This window comes from Condylura cristata, unplaced genomic scaffold (assembly GCF_000260355.1).
Source record: "Condylura cristata isolate star-nosed mole 26May11 unplaced genomic scaffold, ConCri1.0 scaffold00034, whole genome shotgun sequence".
Taxonomy (NCBI): domain Eukaryota; kingdom Metazoa; phylum Chordata; class Mammalia; order Eulipotyphla; family Talpidae; genus Condylura; species Condylura cristata.
The window spans coordinates 14,761,655-14,777,978 of record NW_004567135.1 but is presented as its reverse complement, the minus strand read 5'-3'; the positions used below and the strand labels follow the sequence as shown (position 1 = coordinate 14,777,978).

The window sequence follows — 16,324 nt, the reverse complement described above, 5'->3', positions numbered from 1 at the left end:
TGCAAGTTAAGTTCCTCACTTTTCTTTCTTAAGCCCTGGTTTCTTGAGGGAGAATCTGTCTCAGTTCTTCTCTCATCAGCAATCTGGTTTTTGCTCTCGCCTTTTTAATGGAATTCTCAGGGTCTGCTCCAAGAAGTCTCCCAGGATAGGAGGAGGAAGTAAAGCATGCTCCAGCCACACTTTTCTGTCTCAACGTGAATCTGGATTACCTGGGAAGTTTGTTTGCACAAGGATGGCAGTCCCCCAACTCCTCATCCTCACCCTTTGGTTCTGTGGGTCTGGTTTGGAGTTCCACACATTTTTTTCTTATCTAATTAGTTCCCCAGTGCTACAGAGGCTGCCTACAGGCCACACCTTTGAGAATCAATGGAATAAAGTGTTGTGATAGGGCAAAGATTTATGGCGGCTCCTTATCCCCTACCAATACTTCCATTTTTTACTTTTTTACTAAAAGCAAAACAAGATAGCTTCGGGGGTATTTCTTCATAGTTTCTAACTGAAGGAGGAATGGAGGAGATTGGGCATTGAATAGGGGTGAGGGGGCGGAGCAGGGCAGTTGGAGACAGGTTCTTCTGCCTCCTGCAGATAATCAGCAATCAATGTCTTGCTCTTTGCTAGTATTCATTCAAGTATCTGATGGAGACAGACAATGGGTAAACTTTTTTCCAGTTGCTCCCAAATGTTGAATGCAATTAAATGTATAGTCTATAAAACAAACTAAAGCTACAGCTACAAAATACTTATCTTTAAGTGTATCAAGCTATTAATCCGCTGATAGCACTTTGTCTCACTTTCCTTCCTAGTTCACATAGTGAAACAGGGAAACGGTTTCAGGTAAAGGGAACACATCTGAATTTGGGGGAGCAGCCCGCCTTACTCTAAAACCTAATGCCTAGATCACAAACCAGTAGACGTGGGCACACATAGAGTTTGGGAAACAATGGGTTTTTTAAGGCAACCCTATGAAGACGCAACCCTAGAGGCGTGTTTTGTAACTTTCTCCAATGGACTTGACTGAAGTCTTGATTATTTTAATGTAGAGCTGGTGAGGAGTTATCCTATTAATTCACTGATAGGTTCACGCCCACTCACCTTATCCCTTTAATCTTTAGTCATTTACATTAAAATGGGCAGCAGATTGGCTTCTCTGTAGTTCTGGAAGGCAGGACCTAAATTTTGAAGGTAATTCCTTTCTTCACCACGTTTTGTTGGAGTTGGGATTTTTCTGGCTCATTTCTGGACTCTCTATTTGTTTGTTCAGGCTCTTTGTTGCCATTTGAACATCCCTTTCTGCCCACACACAAAGATCTTGGAGGAGCTTCGAATTGTGACCAGACTTCCAATGGAATCACCAAAGAAGTTGAACCCGGCCTTGAGCCCAGAGTCTTCTCAGATGTCCACTGAGGACAATTCTCAGGAAGATTCAGGTAAGCCAGAGGGCGCCTCAAGGACTAGGGGTTCCGGGAGAGCGTAGAGGCACCCTTTCTTACACTGACGGCAGTCTTTATTTTTAAATTTACGCTTTTTTAAATTTTTTACTTCGGTCTTTTTAGAAAAAGCAATGCAGAAAAAGGCCAGGTTGGTTCTTCCAACGAGAAATAAATGACTTTTTAGTAGATAAGGGGGGTAGGAGATGGAGGAATGTATTATTTGCTTACTATGCTTGGATCTTTTAAATACAGTTTGTAGGAGAAAGCAACTGGGATTCCCCTCGCCGCCACCCCCCACCCCAACTTGGCTCAGAGCAGCTACGATTGGTTTTTCCCCTATCCACCAAGAAAGTTACAAAGGGAAAAAATACAAGAGACCTAAAAACTTCAACTTCACCTAAAGGTTTTCTTAATCTCGCCTACCTTCTGGGGATTGGCTTTTCAGCGAAATTTACCCTTTAGGAATGTTAATCAACGGGGAAATGGCTTTTCAGAGGAAATTGTAGGATGGGGCAGTTTGATAAAAGGCAGTGAATGTTCTCTATAATGTAAATTCGCAGGTCGTAAACTGGAGGCTTTTAAAATTTCTTAAAGCTTTATTTTACTTATGTACACAAGAGCTGTGGTGCGGGGGTGGGGGTGGGGGGGGAGTCGAGAAGATTCACCAGAGACAGAATGGGGAGCAAAACAGAAAGACTGAAGGAAAGGAAACACACTGTTGAGGGAGTAGTGGGGAGACCGGAGAGGTCTGCCGTGCCACGTGAGTTAATTCCCTGACTTGGGATCGAACTTGTTCTACAGTAGCCCACAGTGCTGCTATTTAACTAACCCCTTGCGCCACCAGGGAAGCCGGGTTGCTTTATCAAAAAATGCGCGTCAAGAATATTGCTACTTAGGTCCCACCCGCCTATGCTCTGTGGATTTCTTGGACTCGAAGCCAGTTTGGGGTTGTTCTGAGCCAACACCGGGTTCGAACTCCTCCCCCTGGTTAGAGGCGGTGAGGTTGGATGGTATAGGAAGCTGGATGAGCTGGTGTCCACACCCCCAACTACCCACCCAGAGGCTAGGAAGCTGCGTCACGTGTATCGCATCCCATCGTCCCCAGCTCCTCATTCAGGCAGGCTTGAAGAAGGAACTCTGGTACTAGATAGGGCATGAAGGAGGAGGGAATGAATTTAGAGACAAATGTATAATATACCCAGCCTGCTTTTCCTTGGATGTGTCTGACAATTCCCAACCAGGGATCAAAGTCCTAGATAGTTGAATAGATACTGATTTAATTGAATACTTTCCTATACAGGGAACAATTAATGTTAACTGTCTTAGTGTAGGAAGCATGAATGTTCATGCATAATAGTTGGGATAGGAAGGGTGAGTGGTCCATTTCCCACAAAATATTGAGTTTGTGCAGAAAGATCTGATACCATGAAAAAGCTCAGTTGAGCTGCAAAGGATGACAGTTTCTTCCTGTCCCAGTTCTGCTGACCAACGCAGCTTTGAGGGGAGATTGTATTTGAGTTTCTGTCTTTGTCTATGTCACAGGCCTGGGTTGTTGAACTGAGATTTTTTTTGTCCCTCCCAAATGTAACAGGTCTGTTTATAATTGTTATAAAGGTGAACTAAAATTTGTTCGCCAGAACACACTGACTTGCACTGCAATGCTTTTGAGTCCACAAATTTCTGCCCCATATTTTCCTCCCATTTACTGCATAATGAGGTATGTCATACAGTCCCTGGTATCTGATCACTTGATGAGGGTTGGGGAGATTTCTAGATTTCAAACAACTAGTTACAAGAAGAGTTTACATTTGCCTTTCTGACAGTGGACTATTAACCATCGTAGCGGCCTTTGGGAGGGCAGTACGTGAGGCTCAGGCTAGCACAGATGACCTGTCACCTAAAGACAACTCCTGTGGTGGCTCACTCAGTTAAGAGCAGACTGACAAGTGTAAGGGGGCTGACTTCTGCAAGATACAATCCCCCTTAATTGGTCTTCACTTTCCCTTTTCTTTCAGCTGCCTGTCAGCCTGTCCCAGAAGGGTTAATAAAGAATCTCCGTAACCTGACTCTCAACCCTAGTATCAAACTCCCAACCCCTCTGCCAGACTATCCATCTGAACAGCAGAGCCAAGAGCAGAACCCACAGGGCACAACCTACAAGAGGCGGGGAGTAAGGACACTGCTGTCTGTGAGGAGAGAATTGAGGGAAAGGATGGTGAAAATCAGATACCAGTACCTCAACCGATTTTCTCTGGTAAGATGGTGTGGGCAGGCATTTTGGAGATTCTCCAATTCCTCTCTTAAGGGGTGGGAAGTAGATGTGTAATTTTAGTCTTAAAAAATTTTTTTTTATTTATGCATACAAGAGCTGGGGTGTAGACCAGAGGGGTGGGGGGTGGAGTTGGGGTGAGAGGAGTCACCAGAGACAGAGTAGTGAGCATAACAAGTAGATCCACTGGAATACACTGCTGAGGGAGCAGCGGGTAAGACAGAAGCCTGCTGTGCCATGTGGGTCAGCTCGTGGGGGGCGGGGTGGATGGAACTCCTGCAGATAGCTTCATAAATGCTGTGGCTTAACCCTTGAGCCATTGGAGAAGCCCAACTCTTTCTTGATTGTTCTCAATATTTTATTTTTCTTCCCATAAAGCTACAAGAAGAAATACGGAGGAAGGAAATGGAGGTAAATTAAACATGTTTTGACAACAAAATTGGGGAAATTGAGAGTGCAGAATTCCCTCATATTCCCCTGCCCTACACACTGGACCTTCTCATTAACTGCATCCCACACCAGTGTTGGTTCAGTTGGTGACCTGCGTGGACACACCCTCACCTCTAATCTAGTTTGCATGAAGGTTCAGTCATGCTGTTATGTTTGGACTTTTCATGTGCTTGTAATCATGACCTTCATTAGTATCAATGCAGCAAGAGACAACACAGTGGCCAGCAGCTGAATGAGTCAACTCCTAAGACATTCAGGGAAATGACACTAGAGTACATTTTTATTGGTAAAAAAATCAGCCACTATTGCTATTAAAATAACACACAATCTGGCATTCTTTGATACCCATACATTTTTTTATTTAAATTTTTTTTAAGATTTATTTATTTGTGCATATAAAACTGGGTACATACAGGCCAGAGGTGCAGGGGTGGTAAGAAGATTCACCAGAGACAGAGTGGGGAAGAGAACAGGCAGATTGACAAAGTACAGAGCTGAAAGCTGTCTTATTTCTTTATGGGTATAATCCATTTCGTTAAATTATTAACACAATTTTTTTTCTTCCAGATTGAAAAAAGAATTAAAAAATTTCAGTGTAGCTGTCATTATTGCCTGTATCATAGAGAGTTTCCTGAGGAGAAGGACAGCGTGGAGAAGAAGTATGACACTGAATCCATTTAGTCATAGACCTTAATTGTACTGCTGTTTGTTGACAATCATTTTAGGGTCATTATGCAGCATTTGGGAATACTACTTATGTTCTGATGGACTATATGTGAGTATTTTGTTAACCTGTGATAGAAGGTCTATAGTGTTTTTTTTCCCTCTGCATCTAACTTGACCCCAAAAACTTATAAAAATCTAACAGAGCTTGCCTTTTAAAAAAAAGTTACTCAAGAAATCACTACAATCATGTATTTTAGAAGGTCTAAGCCAATAAAATGAAACCCAACACAGCAAGGTGACTTGTGGGTATGTTTTTATAACAAATGATTTTTTGGGGTGGTTTGTTGAGGGTATATGGGGGTTTTATCTAGAGTTCCTGGTTTTTAAAAATTTGAATTATAATTAAGGTTTTGATTTGCAATTTCAATGTCTAGGAGCAAACAAATATGTGTATAAATAAAAAGTCATATAAAATGAGATGTCTTTGAGAAACTTGTTCTTCGTTTTTTTGCTTTTTTTTTTAACCTAACTATATAGTCAACAAACTATAAGTCTTATCCTCATTATTTCTTTTTTTTTAAGACTTATTTGTGCATATAAGAACTGGGGTATAGGCCAGAGGTGTGGGGGATTGAGAGGAGAGCAGAACAGGCAGATCTGCCGTCCGGATTCTAATGCCCAGAGCCCATGAATGCCTTACTTGGCAAAGGGAAATCTGCAGAAGTGATTAAAGGTCTAAAGAGGGGGAGACTGCCCTGTATGGCCCCAGTAGGCCTGACATGGTATTTAGGGGAAAAGCACGAGCACTCAGGAGAAAGCAATGCAATAACAGAAGCAGAGTTTGGAGGGATGATAGTTTAAAGGTGGAGAATGGGACGTAAGTAAAGGAATACAGTGTCACTAGAAATTGAAAAAACCAAGGAAATGGAGTCTCCCACTGACCTTGCAAAAGGAACCTACTGACTCTTGTCTTAACCCTGATTTTAGACTTAATGATTTTGGATTTTCTTACAGATTCTGATCTCAGTATCCATAAGAAAATAGATTTATATTGCTTTAAGCCACTAAATATGCTAATTTGTTACAGCAGAACAGTAAATTAATATAGGTATCAAATGTGCTTGTTTCCAACATATTTGGGAAGTAGCCAACATACAGTTCTGAGCTCACCCATCACACAACACTGCATAGGAGTGAATGTCAAACAAATATTCTCAATCATGAATTTTGGAAAAAGCTACCTGGAAAGGAGTCATTTTAAACAGTTCCCAGGCTTCTGTGTGCAGGTAAGGGTTAAAATTTCTTGTGGATAGATAAGAGTTGAAATGGTAAATTCTACAATCAGTTTTTAAGGCCCATTTTCCTGATTGAGAACGATGCATGAGTGTACCACAAAGCGCATTGGGATTGTTGGGTTCACCTGGGTGCCAAATTCTGAAAGGGAGGAAAGACATGCGGTTGCTTCTTCAACCTAAGAAAAGGGTGAGAGATTGTGAGGGGCTGGGGTGGTAGCAGTGTAGTCAAGATCAGATGTACCCCCCAAATATGCCTTCCTTAGCATTTTACAAAGGTATTTCCAAAAGTATAATCTTTTTAAAACTGAGTTTCTAGTTTTAGATATTAACAGTGATAGGACAAGGAGAGGAAAAGTTTTTGAGAAAAAGTCTAGGAAGTTGTTTGATAGTTTAATTTTGAGATGTCTGTTTAGATATCTAATTTTACAGTTTAATAGAGCAGTAGGATTAACAAAATGTCTGTAGTTTGAAAATTTCAATGCCAAAAGTATGACACACTAGGAATTTGATTCATAGAAAAGGAAGCATTTTGCTCAGTGCCAAGCTGTACCTTCTACTTTCCTCTGATGACACAGTTCAAATGTAATTTTTCTGAGTCATCTTGTAAGTTAGTTCCACGCCAATTTTGCTGTATTCAGAGATACTATGAATCACTGGGAAAGAGAAAGAAAGATTAGTTCTTGTCATTTAGTCATGTCCATGGTGGGTTTTAGAGCCTGTCCTCTTACGAAGTCTGCCACCTGTCTGTCATGCTTCCTCCTGTGTAAGTCCTCTCCCTGGGGTGCAACGGGTTATAGTGCAGCACTATGAAGCAATCTACAGCCACTGCAGTACCACTTCTTAGCCCCAGCCAGGGAGGAGACCCACATGGCATACCTCTCCTGTCTCGCCTGCTGCCCCCTCAGCAGTGTATTTCAGTAGATCCGCCTGTTCTGCTCCCCACTCTGTCTCTGGTGAACCCTCTCTCTGCCCTATGCCCCTGGCCTATACCCCATACACCCTAGCTCTTGTATGCATAACTAAACAAAAGTAAATCTTATGCATACAATAACTGGGGTAAAGGCCAGAGATGAAGGGCATGAGAGCATTCACTTGAGACAGAGAGGTGCAGAACAGGCAGATCTACTGAAATATACTGCTGAGGTGAGCATCAGGTGAGACAGGATAGCTATGCCATGTGGGTCAGCAACCTGGCTGGGATCAACCTTGTGCTGCAGTGACTGCGGATAGCTTCCTAGTGCTGAACTTTAACCCTTTGCACCACCAGGGAAGGCCCCAAAAGTAAATCTTTTAGAAAAAAAAGAACAGATCAGCACCAGTGAACTGAATACTACTATTATACACCTAGTAGTGAGAGTTGATATCTTAGATGGTGGCTACAATTAGCACCCACAGAGGGAGGGTTATAGCTATGGGCTGAATTGCTTCCCCACCATCTCTACCCCAACCCTGTTGAAGTTTTAGTCACAATATCGTAGTATCTTTGGTAAACAATTAGGCTTAGGAGGAGCATAAGGGTGGGGTTTCCATGGTAGAGCTTGTTCTTTTTTTATCTAGCTAGCTAGCTGGTATCTACCAGTTATTTATCTCTCTCTCTCTATCTCTACTTTTGACTGCGTTGCTTATCTATATACCTCTACCTTTATCTTTATGTCTATCTCATGTCTATCTTTATGTCCAACCCACCACACAAGAACAGTCATCTGCAGGAAGAGTTCTCTCCAGAGTCCAATCATTCCTGCCTCATGATCTCGTACTTCAAGACTCCAGAACTATGAGGATAAATTTGTTATTTACACCACTTAGTCTATGGCACTGTGTTATGACAACCCAAGCTAAGCCAGCTTGATTACAATTGGAGAAATACAACTAAAACCAGACAAAGTAAATCTGGAAGCACTGGCAATTATCCTAGGCAAATAAGTAAAAATGATGACTTTTTTTGTAAAAAGAATGACTGTTTAGAAGGGGTTGCTACTTCATAACAGGAAAGGGGAAACCATATTTTCAGGCAATCTACAGAATTTGAGTAGGAAAAGGATACAGAGATGACTGCACTTCAGTCAAGAACTTACCCAGCACATTCACAAGGAAACAGACGCTGAAGAGTGAGACATAATAAAACAGGAGCCCAGTCCTTCACCTGAAGCCACAAGCCCCTTCTCTCTGTCAGATATACATAACAGAGTTACAACCTCTGAGCTGCTCAGAACAGCAAAGTTGACTATGAACAATTAATTTAAAAGAAGAAAGTCATAAAAGTATGAAAACATTCCCTTAGCAAATGACCAGATAGTAACCAGGAGCCCAAAACCAAAAAATAATCATCCAGCTTAAACTGCATTTTCCAATTCCCTATTCTCTTTCCCCTTAAATTTCTTATGTTTCCCAAGATATCCAACCTTTCTCCAATATAATTTTGTCTTCAGTTTCTCTTCTCTTTCTTTTTAAAAAGATTTATTTATTTATGCATACAGAACTGGGGTACAGGCCAGAGGTGCAGGGCGGTGAGAGGATTCACCAGAGACAGAGTGGGGAACAGAAATGGCAGATGGACGAAGTACACTGCTGAGGGGAGCTGAGCTGTGTGGGTCACTCCCTGGCCTGGGCTTCATAGTGCTGAGCCTTAACCCTTTGCCCCACCAGGGAGGGCCCAGTTTCTCTTCTCTTTATACAGTCATCCCTATTCTTTCAAAGGCTTCTAGTTCAGAGTCATTTTGGTTTTGCGTTCTCCTTCATCTCACTCTATCCTAGCATCTATTTCACATCTATTTCAACCCTAAAATTATGCTTTTGTTAGTGAGCAGGGTGGACGGGAAGCCCAAGACTGCCAAAACCTTTGCTCTAAGGTAGGTTCTGCCATCTACCTCATCAAGACAAAACATACTCTAGTTTGTAAGACCATCAATAGAAAATACAATGAGTATATGATGAAGAGAAGAGAAAGAATATAGTAAAAATAGTTTCTTCAGGAAACACCCAACGTACTCAGCCCCTCATGGTAAATGTCTGGCCAAACATATAGGGCCCAAAGCAGGGCCACTGAGGTCTGAAGGCTGCCACAAGTCTAAGGCACCTTGTGGTGGGGACCCATAAGGAAGGGGAAAGTATGGTAGGAAAAGAGTAACATCAAGATAAAAGCTGCCATGGTCAGCCTCATCCATGGTCAACCTCATCCATGGCTTCTTATCCAAGTCTACTTCATCATCTCCTTGCATGCTCCCCAAGCCTCTGGTGCAAGTCCAGGGCAAGAAGCAAGCACAGATTCTTCTTCATACATCTTCCTACTGCATGTGCCTCCTCTGGGCTTTCTCTTCTTCAGCTCTCATCTTCCTAGTCTTCCTCAACTTCTTTCTCCTTTTAATTCCTGTTCCCAGTCTTTAGCTTCACCTCCCTGCCCAGCTACACCCTTCCTTAGGTTGGGGCAGGGAACCTGGAATCTTCCCTCTCCTAGGGATTACACAGTTACACTGTCACCATTCTGTCATTAAGAATTGTCTATCTGGGCCCTCCCTGGTGGTGCAGCGGGTTAAAGCACAGCACTAAGAAGCTAAAGCCACTTAAGCATGAGTTCGATCCCCAGCCCTGGACCCACATGGCACGGCAGACCTCTCCTGACCTGCCCGCTGCTCCCCTCAGCAGTGTACATCATCAGTTGGCCTGTTCTGCTCCCACTCTGTCTCTGGTGAATCCTCTCACTGTCCCTGCACCTCTGGCCTGTACCCCAGTTCTGTATGCATAGATAAAATAAATCTTTAGAAATAAAAGAATTGTCTATCTGGGGCCTCTCTGGTGACATAAGGGTTAAGTGTCAGCATTTTCTGTGGCCTGAGTTTGATCCCTGCCAAGGAGTTAACCCACCTATGGTGCAGCAGACCTCTCCTGTCTCACCAGCTGCTCCCCTCAGCAGTGTATTTCAGTCAGTCTGCCTTTTCTGCTCCCCACTGTCTCTGGTGAATCCTGTCACCTTCCTGTACTTCTGGCCTACACCCCAGTTCATCTATGGATAAATAAATAATTTTTTTTTTTTTTAAATTATCTCTTCCCCCAAAGTCATCCCTATTACTTCCAATGCCGGTTTTCTCACTTCATTATGCTCCCGCCTTCTCTAGAACCCAGAAAACCTCTGGTGCTCACCTTTATGTTCAGGCTTTCCTTCTACCATTCTGTGTATACACATTTTGGCTCCCTCTGACCAGGGGTTTCAGAGTTGGTGTGTCACTCTCACTGATGTCTATTTGATTTAATTCAGAGACTAAGCTCGTAGTTGCTCTTGTATCTGATCTAAGAAAGCAAAGAGTTAAGAGTTATGTCATAGAAGACTCCCTGTGATGAGCTAAAGTTTCCTATTTAAAATAAACATTATCTTCAGAAATAAGAACACACAAAAGGAAGTTGAAAATAAATACAAAACTTTCCAAATGCAGCTCTGATCTTTGTTTAATTTCTTACACAAAATTACTGTTTGATTTCTAGCCACTAGATATACCAAGTAAATTCTACATATTCTAAAGAAATCGGTTTGTAGGTTTTAAGTATATTTCATGCTCCCTAGTAAATTGACTATTAGTTTTTTGTAAAATTTCATCTATGTATTCATAGTGTTCAAGTTTAGGAAGAACTTAACATTACCTTAACCAAAGAAGCCAAGTCTAATTGCATATACTAAACAAACAAAGAAATCTTTCTCTTAAAGATTTATTTTTGTTTAATTATGCATAAAAGAACTGGGGTCTAAGCCAAAGGTGCAGGGATTGAGAGACTTCACTAGAAGCAGAGTAGGGAGCAGAACAGACAGATGTGCTGAACACTGCTGAGGGGAGCAGTGGACCATACAGGAGGGATCTCACCAACTATCACTAAGAAATCTTGTTAACTCCTGTAAAACTAATACTTTCAATTGATTTAAATGGCAGTTCAGTAAAGCTTAAATGTCAAGATCTTTGGGAACATAAGAAACAATCATGACTCCCTGTCCAACTCCTTGTTCAGTCCTGCCCACATCCCCCATGTTTTCCTCCACACTCTACCGCAAAGACAAGGTGACTAACGTCGTATCTGAAACCTCACTAGCAAGCCAAAACCTGAGAAGACTGTGAAACCCACAAATTTGTGAGTTGCTTCAGAATCATAGAATTTGCCCTAATTATCCCCTACTTTCCTACAGATCCTGCCAAAATGTTACATTTTAATCCATTTCCTTTTTGATCTAGACTGGTTTTTCAACTGTATGCTTTAAAGCCAAGGAGCGATTTGTTTAAATGAAATCTGGTTTCGAAGCAAACATAATGAACGATGAGGCAAATACAAATCAAGACCAGAAGGGGCGGAGTGAACAGTGCAAAGGAGGCAACTGTGTGGTGGTGATAGAAAATTGACCTTTTGTTATCACCACATGCGATAACCCCAAGGCAACAATCAAGTATTTACAGATGACAAGGATATTCTGAATCTTACATGTTATAAACTAGTGCAACTTTAAAAGAACAACAAAAACCAGAGGCACGATCTGAACAGAATGCTCTCCAATTCATGGAACCCAGAAGAAAGTCAGTTGAAACTCTCAAAGAAAAATAATGAGGGGCCCTCCTTGGTGTGCAATGGGTTAAAGGGCAGCACTATAAAGCTGTCCCAAGCCACAGCACCACAAGTTGGAACCCTGGACAGGGAGGTGACCCACAAGGCACAGCAGACTTCTCCTGTTTCACACACTGCTCCCCTCAGCAGCATATTTCAGTAGATCCGCTGTTCTGCTCCCCACTCTGTCTCTAGTGAATCCTCTTGCGCTCACCCCACCCCCACCTTGTACGCCTCTGGCCTTCACCCCTGTTTTTGTATGCAGAAATAGATCTTTAACAAAAATTAAAATAGGAGAAGTTCACATCCTAAGAACCCTGTTATCAAAAAAACCCTGTTATCAAAAAGAGATAAGAAGTGCTGGTGAGCAAGTGGAAAAAAGGGGAAAAAGTGCACAAGTGGACATACTGAGACCATGAAGTGGTGCAGCCACTAAGGAAACAGTATTGAGATTCTTCAAAAAATTAAAAACACTACTATACGATCCAGAAGTCCACTTCTATTGACCAGTCTACAGTCAGCCTGGTAGCCTATGGGCAAGGTGCCCACACTATCACTGTGACAGCTGATAGCCCCAGTCACTGCAGCATAAGTTCTGTCCCCGGCCAGGGAGCTGACCCACATGGTGCAGCAGGCCTCTCCTGTCCAGCTTGCTGCTCCACATGGCACGGCAGACCTCTCCTGACCGGCAGGTTGCTCCCCTCTGCAGTGTATTTCAGTCCATCTGCCTGTTCTGCTCCCCACTCTGTCTCTGGTGAATCCTCTCACCCACCACACCCCTGGCCTGTACCCCAGTTCTGTAAGCATAAATAAATAAATAAATCTTTTGAGACCTTGTAAAACTTACCTGTTCAAATCAACCTACAGTTTTTTCAGCCTTTATTACTAAAAAGAAAATTTTAAATTCCTACCAAATCATAACATTGTAATTGATGTCTGAAGGAGGAAGAAAATAGTTTTAATTGACATTAAGTAAAACCTCGTCAGAAAGGAGAAAAATAAGTTGGAGTATTAATTTAATAGCTGTTGCAGACTTAAAATATAAACATAGTAACAGATAGATCTACCATATGATCCAGCAATTGTACTCCTATGTCTGTAACTGAAGAATTTGAAAATCCAGTGATATATGTTCCTTGCAACACTATTTAAATAGCTAAGACATGGAAATAATCTAAGTACCAAAGTCAGAGAAGTAGTTAAAGAATAACACCCTAAATATATCATGGAAAGAAGTCTTTGCAACAATATGGATGAAACCGGAGGAGAATATTCTTTTTTTTTTTTTTTAAGATTTATTTATTTGTGCATACAGAACTGGGATACAGGCCAGAGATGCGGAGGGTGAGAGGATTCACCAGGAACAGAGTGGGAAGCAGAACAGGCAGATCAGCGAAGTACACTGCTGAGGGGAGCAGCAGGCAGGTCAGAAGAGGTCTGCCACGTCATGTGGTCACCTCCGGGGCAGGCGGGAATCGAACTCATGCGGAAGTGGCTCTAGATTCTCAGTGCTTTAACCCACTGCGCCACCAAGGAGGGCCTGGAGGAGAATATTGTGAGCAAAATAAGGCCAGAAAGAGAAAGACAAGTCTCAGGTGACGTCAATCATATGTGAACTATCAAGAAAACAAGCAAAGGAACAGATAAAGCTATACCAAAACAAACCTGCGGATTCTGATTGAGAACCGAGGTGGAGGAGGGTGAGAAATGAGGGAGGCGACCCTGTGGACTGTGCTTTAGAATTATTGGTGTGTTGGTGTGGGCGAGTATGGAAACATACATTTGAGGGTGTGTGAGCCTCGACTCCTAAAACATATCCAGTGCTATAAACCAACGTTACCTCCATAAGAAGAAAAGAAAACCAAACAGAAAATAAACAATGTGCCACAAATGACACCCATTCAGTCCTCAGCCCACGAGGTTTCTGATTAATTAAACAGCAGAAGATAGCTAGTTCCCCATCACCACTGATTGGCTCTGCATTACTGACTAAAACGTGAAGGACGGTGTGGCGTTCCTTTTTCTGACAGTAGATGGCGCCATTGTATCGCATACAACTTATCGAAGAGGACAGGCTGAAAACATTTTAGAGATACTGGTGTGATCAGTTAAAAAGATGAATGCGGGTGTTGCTCCTCATTGAAATCAGCAACAACCCCTGACTCTAGTGCATCTAACCTGGTAGGAATTTTAAATCCTGGTAGGTTCAGCTCCCAGGTATACCCTATACCTTTTGCTCTTTTGCAAGATGAACGACCACCCCTAAGTTGTCCTAACTGCAAAGGGGCCTCGTGACTAGCAGCCTCTTACGGTGGGGTGACATTGACATAACCCACACAGAACTCCCCCTCCCGGCCCTCCTACATCAGGAATTCTGACAAAGTTAAAGCAAAGCAGGAGAAGGCCAATAGCTTAAAGAATGAGGTACTAACACAATTAAACCTGAGAGTTTGGGCATCATTTTTTTGCCAAGGACAGTCTCCCCGATTGACTCACTGGGTTGAAATAATGTTTTTCTGAAAGGCACTGGCCTTCATAACTGGATATGTGATTAATAACTTAAAATGACCCAGAATGTGCTTCAATCGGCTCTTTAAAATTATAAACTGAAAACTTTTAATGTGAAGTGAGGAATGAAGGATTAGAGTGGTTGGAAATATAGAGTGGGCTGCAGAGGGAGGCTAACCCTAGACTCTCTTGAACCAAGTTCTCACTGGTAGCTGGGGATGGGGGAAGAAGGAAGAGGAGGAGGGAGATTTTCTTCAAAGAGGGTGAAGCTGCAAAAAAGACAAGAAGTGTTAAGGAAACCAAGGGTCACAAAGCCAAAAGTGAAACTAAGTTCTCCTGTTACAAAAGTATTGCCATATTTCTCTAAGTAACCATGTTCAAATATATTGATAGAAATTTAGAGCTAGTAATTTTTCATGTATATGGTTGCCGTAAATCTATCAATGTGTTGTGTTTCACAAAGAGCACCAGGAATCACAGCTCTTTGCCACCAAAATATGCATGTACATGTTTTTCTTAGTAAAAATGGAATTCTATAATAAGGCATATTTAGACCAATGTACACCTGTGGTTATGCTGACAGCTTCTATCATGTCACTCCTTAGTGGGAATTGGTAAATGATGTGCATGGCTCTGACGCAAAGAAGCACAGTGGTCAAGAGGCTTGAGGGGAAGGTTAATTGGAACCAGGAATAACAAATAAAGGAAGTAAGGATCACTGTCACCTGTTTCCAATCCTCTTTATAAATTACCTTCCAGGAGACAGGCATATCCTGAACACTGGGAACTTTAGCCTGAATTATTTTCACTCTTTCCATTATATGCACAGTGGCTAATTGACAGGGCAATAGCTAAATAGGACCTTGGAATCTGATTAAAAGACAAGACTAATGTCCCCGGAAGTGCTGTGTATGTGTATCCTTGGAAAAGTTAATCAGCTCCTGCCTCTCCACATCTGAGAGCCAAATGCTCTAACTACTTCATTATCTCCCACGTCCAGTGAATTCCCCATAATCTAGTGTTGATCTGCTGAGGAGTATTTTAGTCCAGTAACAGTTGAGTCTGGAGTGTTACTATTTTAACATAATGCTTCTCCTGACTACTACCTGATAGAAATAGAATTTTGTCTGAATAGCATGTGTGTGTGCTGACTGGAAAGATCAAGCAAGTGCTGGGGGAAATATCAATGAGACCTACAGTGAAAGCTGTGAGAATTTGGAGTAGCGTCCTTGAGCAGCTGGGCAAGATAACAGCACATTCATGAAGGGAGGTATTCAGTTTGCAAAAAAATTGCACTTTTCATGCATGGCCATTTTAATGCAGCAGATTGTGTCGGTATTGTTGTTTGTTTTGACTTGGGTTTTGCAGTTTCAGTGAGGAAGCATATCTTCTTATATTTCCAAGATTCCTTTTACAAAGTTCTTTTTGTTAGGAAGACCTGTATCCTCAAAGCTGAACAAATGAAAGTAGTTCTAAGCAGTTCCAAACTGATAAAAGGAAAAGATATTTCAAAAGAGAGTTTCTGAACAATGGGAAGGGGAAGAGACTATCAATCCTCCAGCTGAGAAATGAGCAAGTGTTGGTTCTGCTTTTTGTACCAGATGCTGGGGACATTTCTAGATATTGCTTGAAAAGGAAGCGCTTGCTTGTCTGCAGAGAGGGCGTTTCTTGGCTACTCTTGGTGTCTCTCTGCTAAACAGGGACCCCAGCAGAGGTCAACAGCCCATGAAGAGCTGCCCATCAATTTGCCAGCAGTTTGCTTCTCAGATATATTACTGATTATATCTGTCAATGGTATTTCTGGGAAGATCGCTCCAGATTGTCATGTCCTAAATTTAACTTAGATTTATTAGTAAGAACACGGCATTTTTGTGACTGTAAAATATAAAACAGTGGGCCCTCCCTCGTGGTGCAGTGGGTTAAAGCACTGTACTAAGAAGCTTAAGCCACTTCTGCATGAGTTCTATCCCGCCTGCCCCAGAGGAGATCCAAATGGCATGGTAGACCTCTCCTGACCCGCCCACTGCTCCCCTCAGCAGTGTACTTCGTCTGTCTGCCTGTTCTGCTCCCTACTCTGTCCCTGGTGAATCCTCTCACCCTCTGCATCTCTGGCCTGTACCCCAGTTCTG

General features: G+C 42.3%; 1 protein-coding gene across 1 annotated transcript in view; it reads left to right on the top strand.

Annotated features, from left to right (window-relative positions):
• DPPA3 (developmental pluripotency associated 3) overlaps positions 1-16,324 on the top strand; it is a 23,481-nt gene that overhangs the window by 2,605 nt on the left and 4,552 nt on the right. The window contains exons 2-4 of the mRNA XM_004692578.1: positions 1,262-1,427; positions 3,446-3,684; positions 15,896-15,989. Coding sequence (XP_004692635.1) covers positions 1,262-1,427; positions 3,446-3,684; positions 15,896-15,989 — 499 coding nt within the window. The remainder of the gene's footprint in view (positions 1-1,261; positions 1,428-3,445; positions 3,685-15,895; positions 15,990-16,324) is intronic.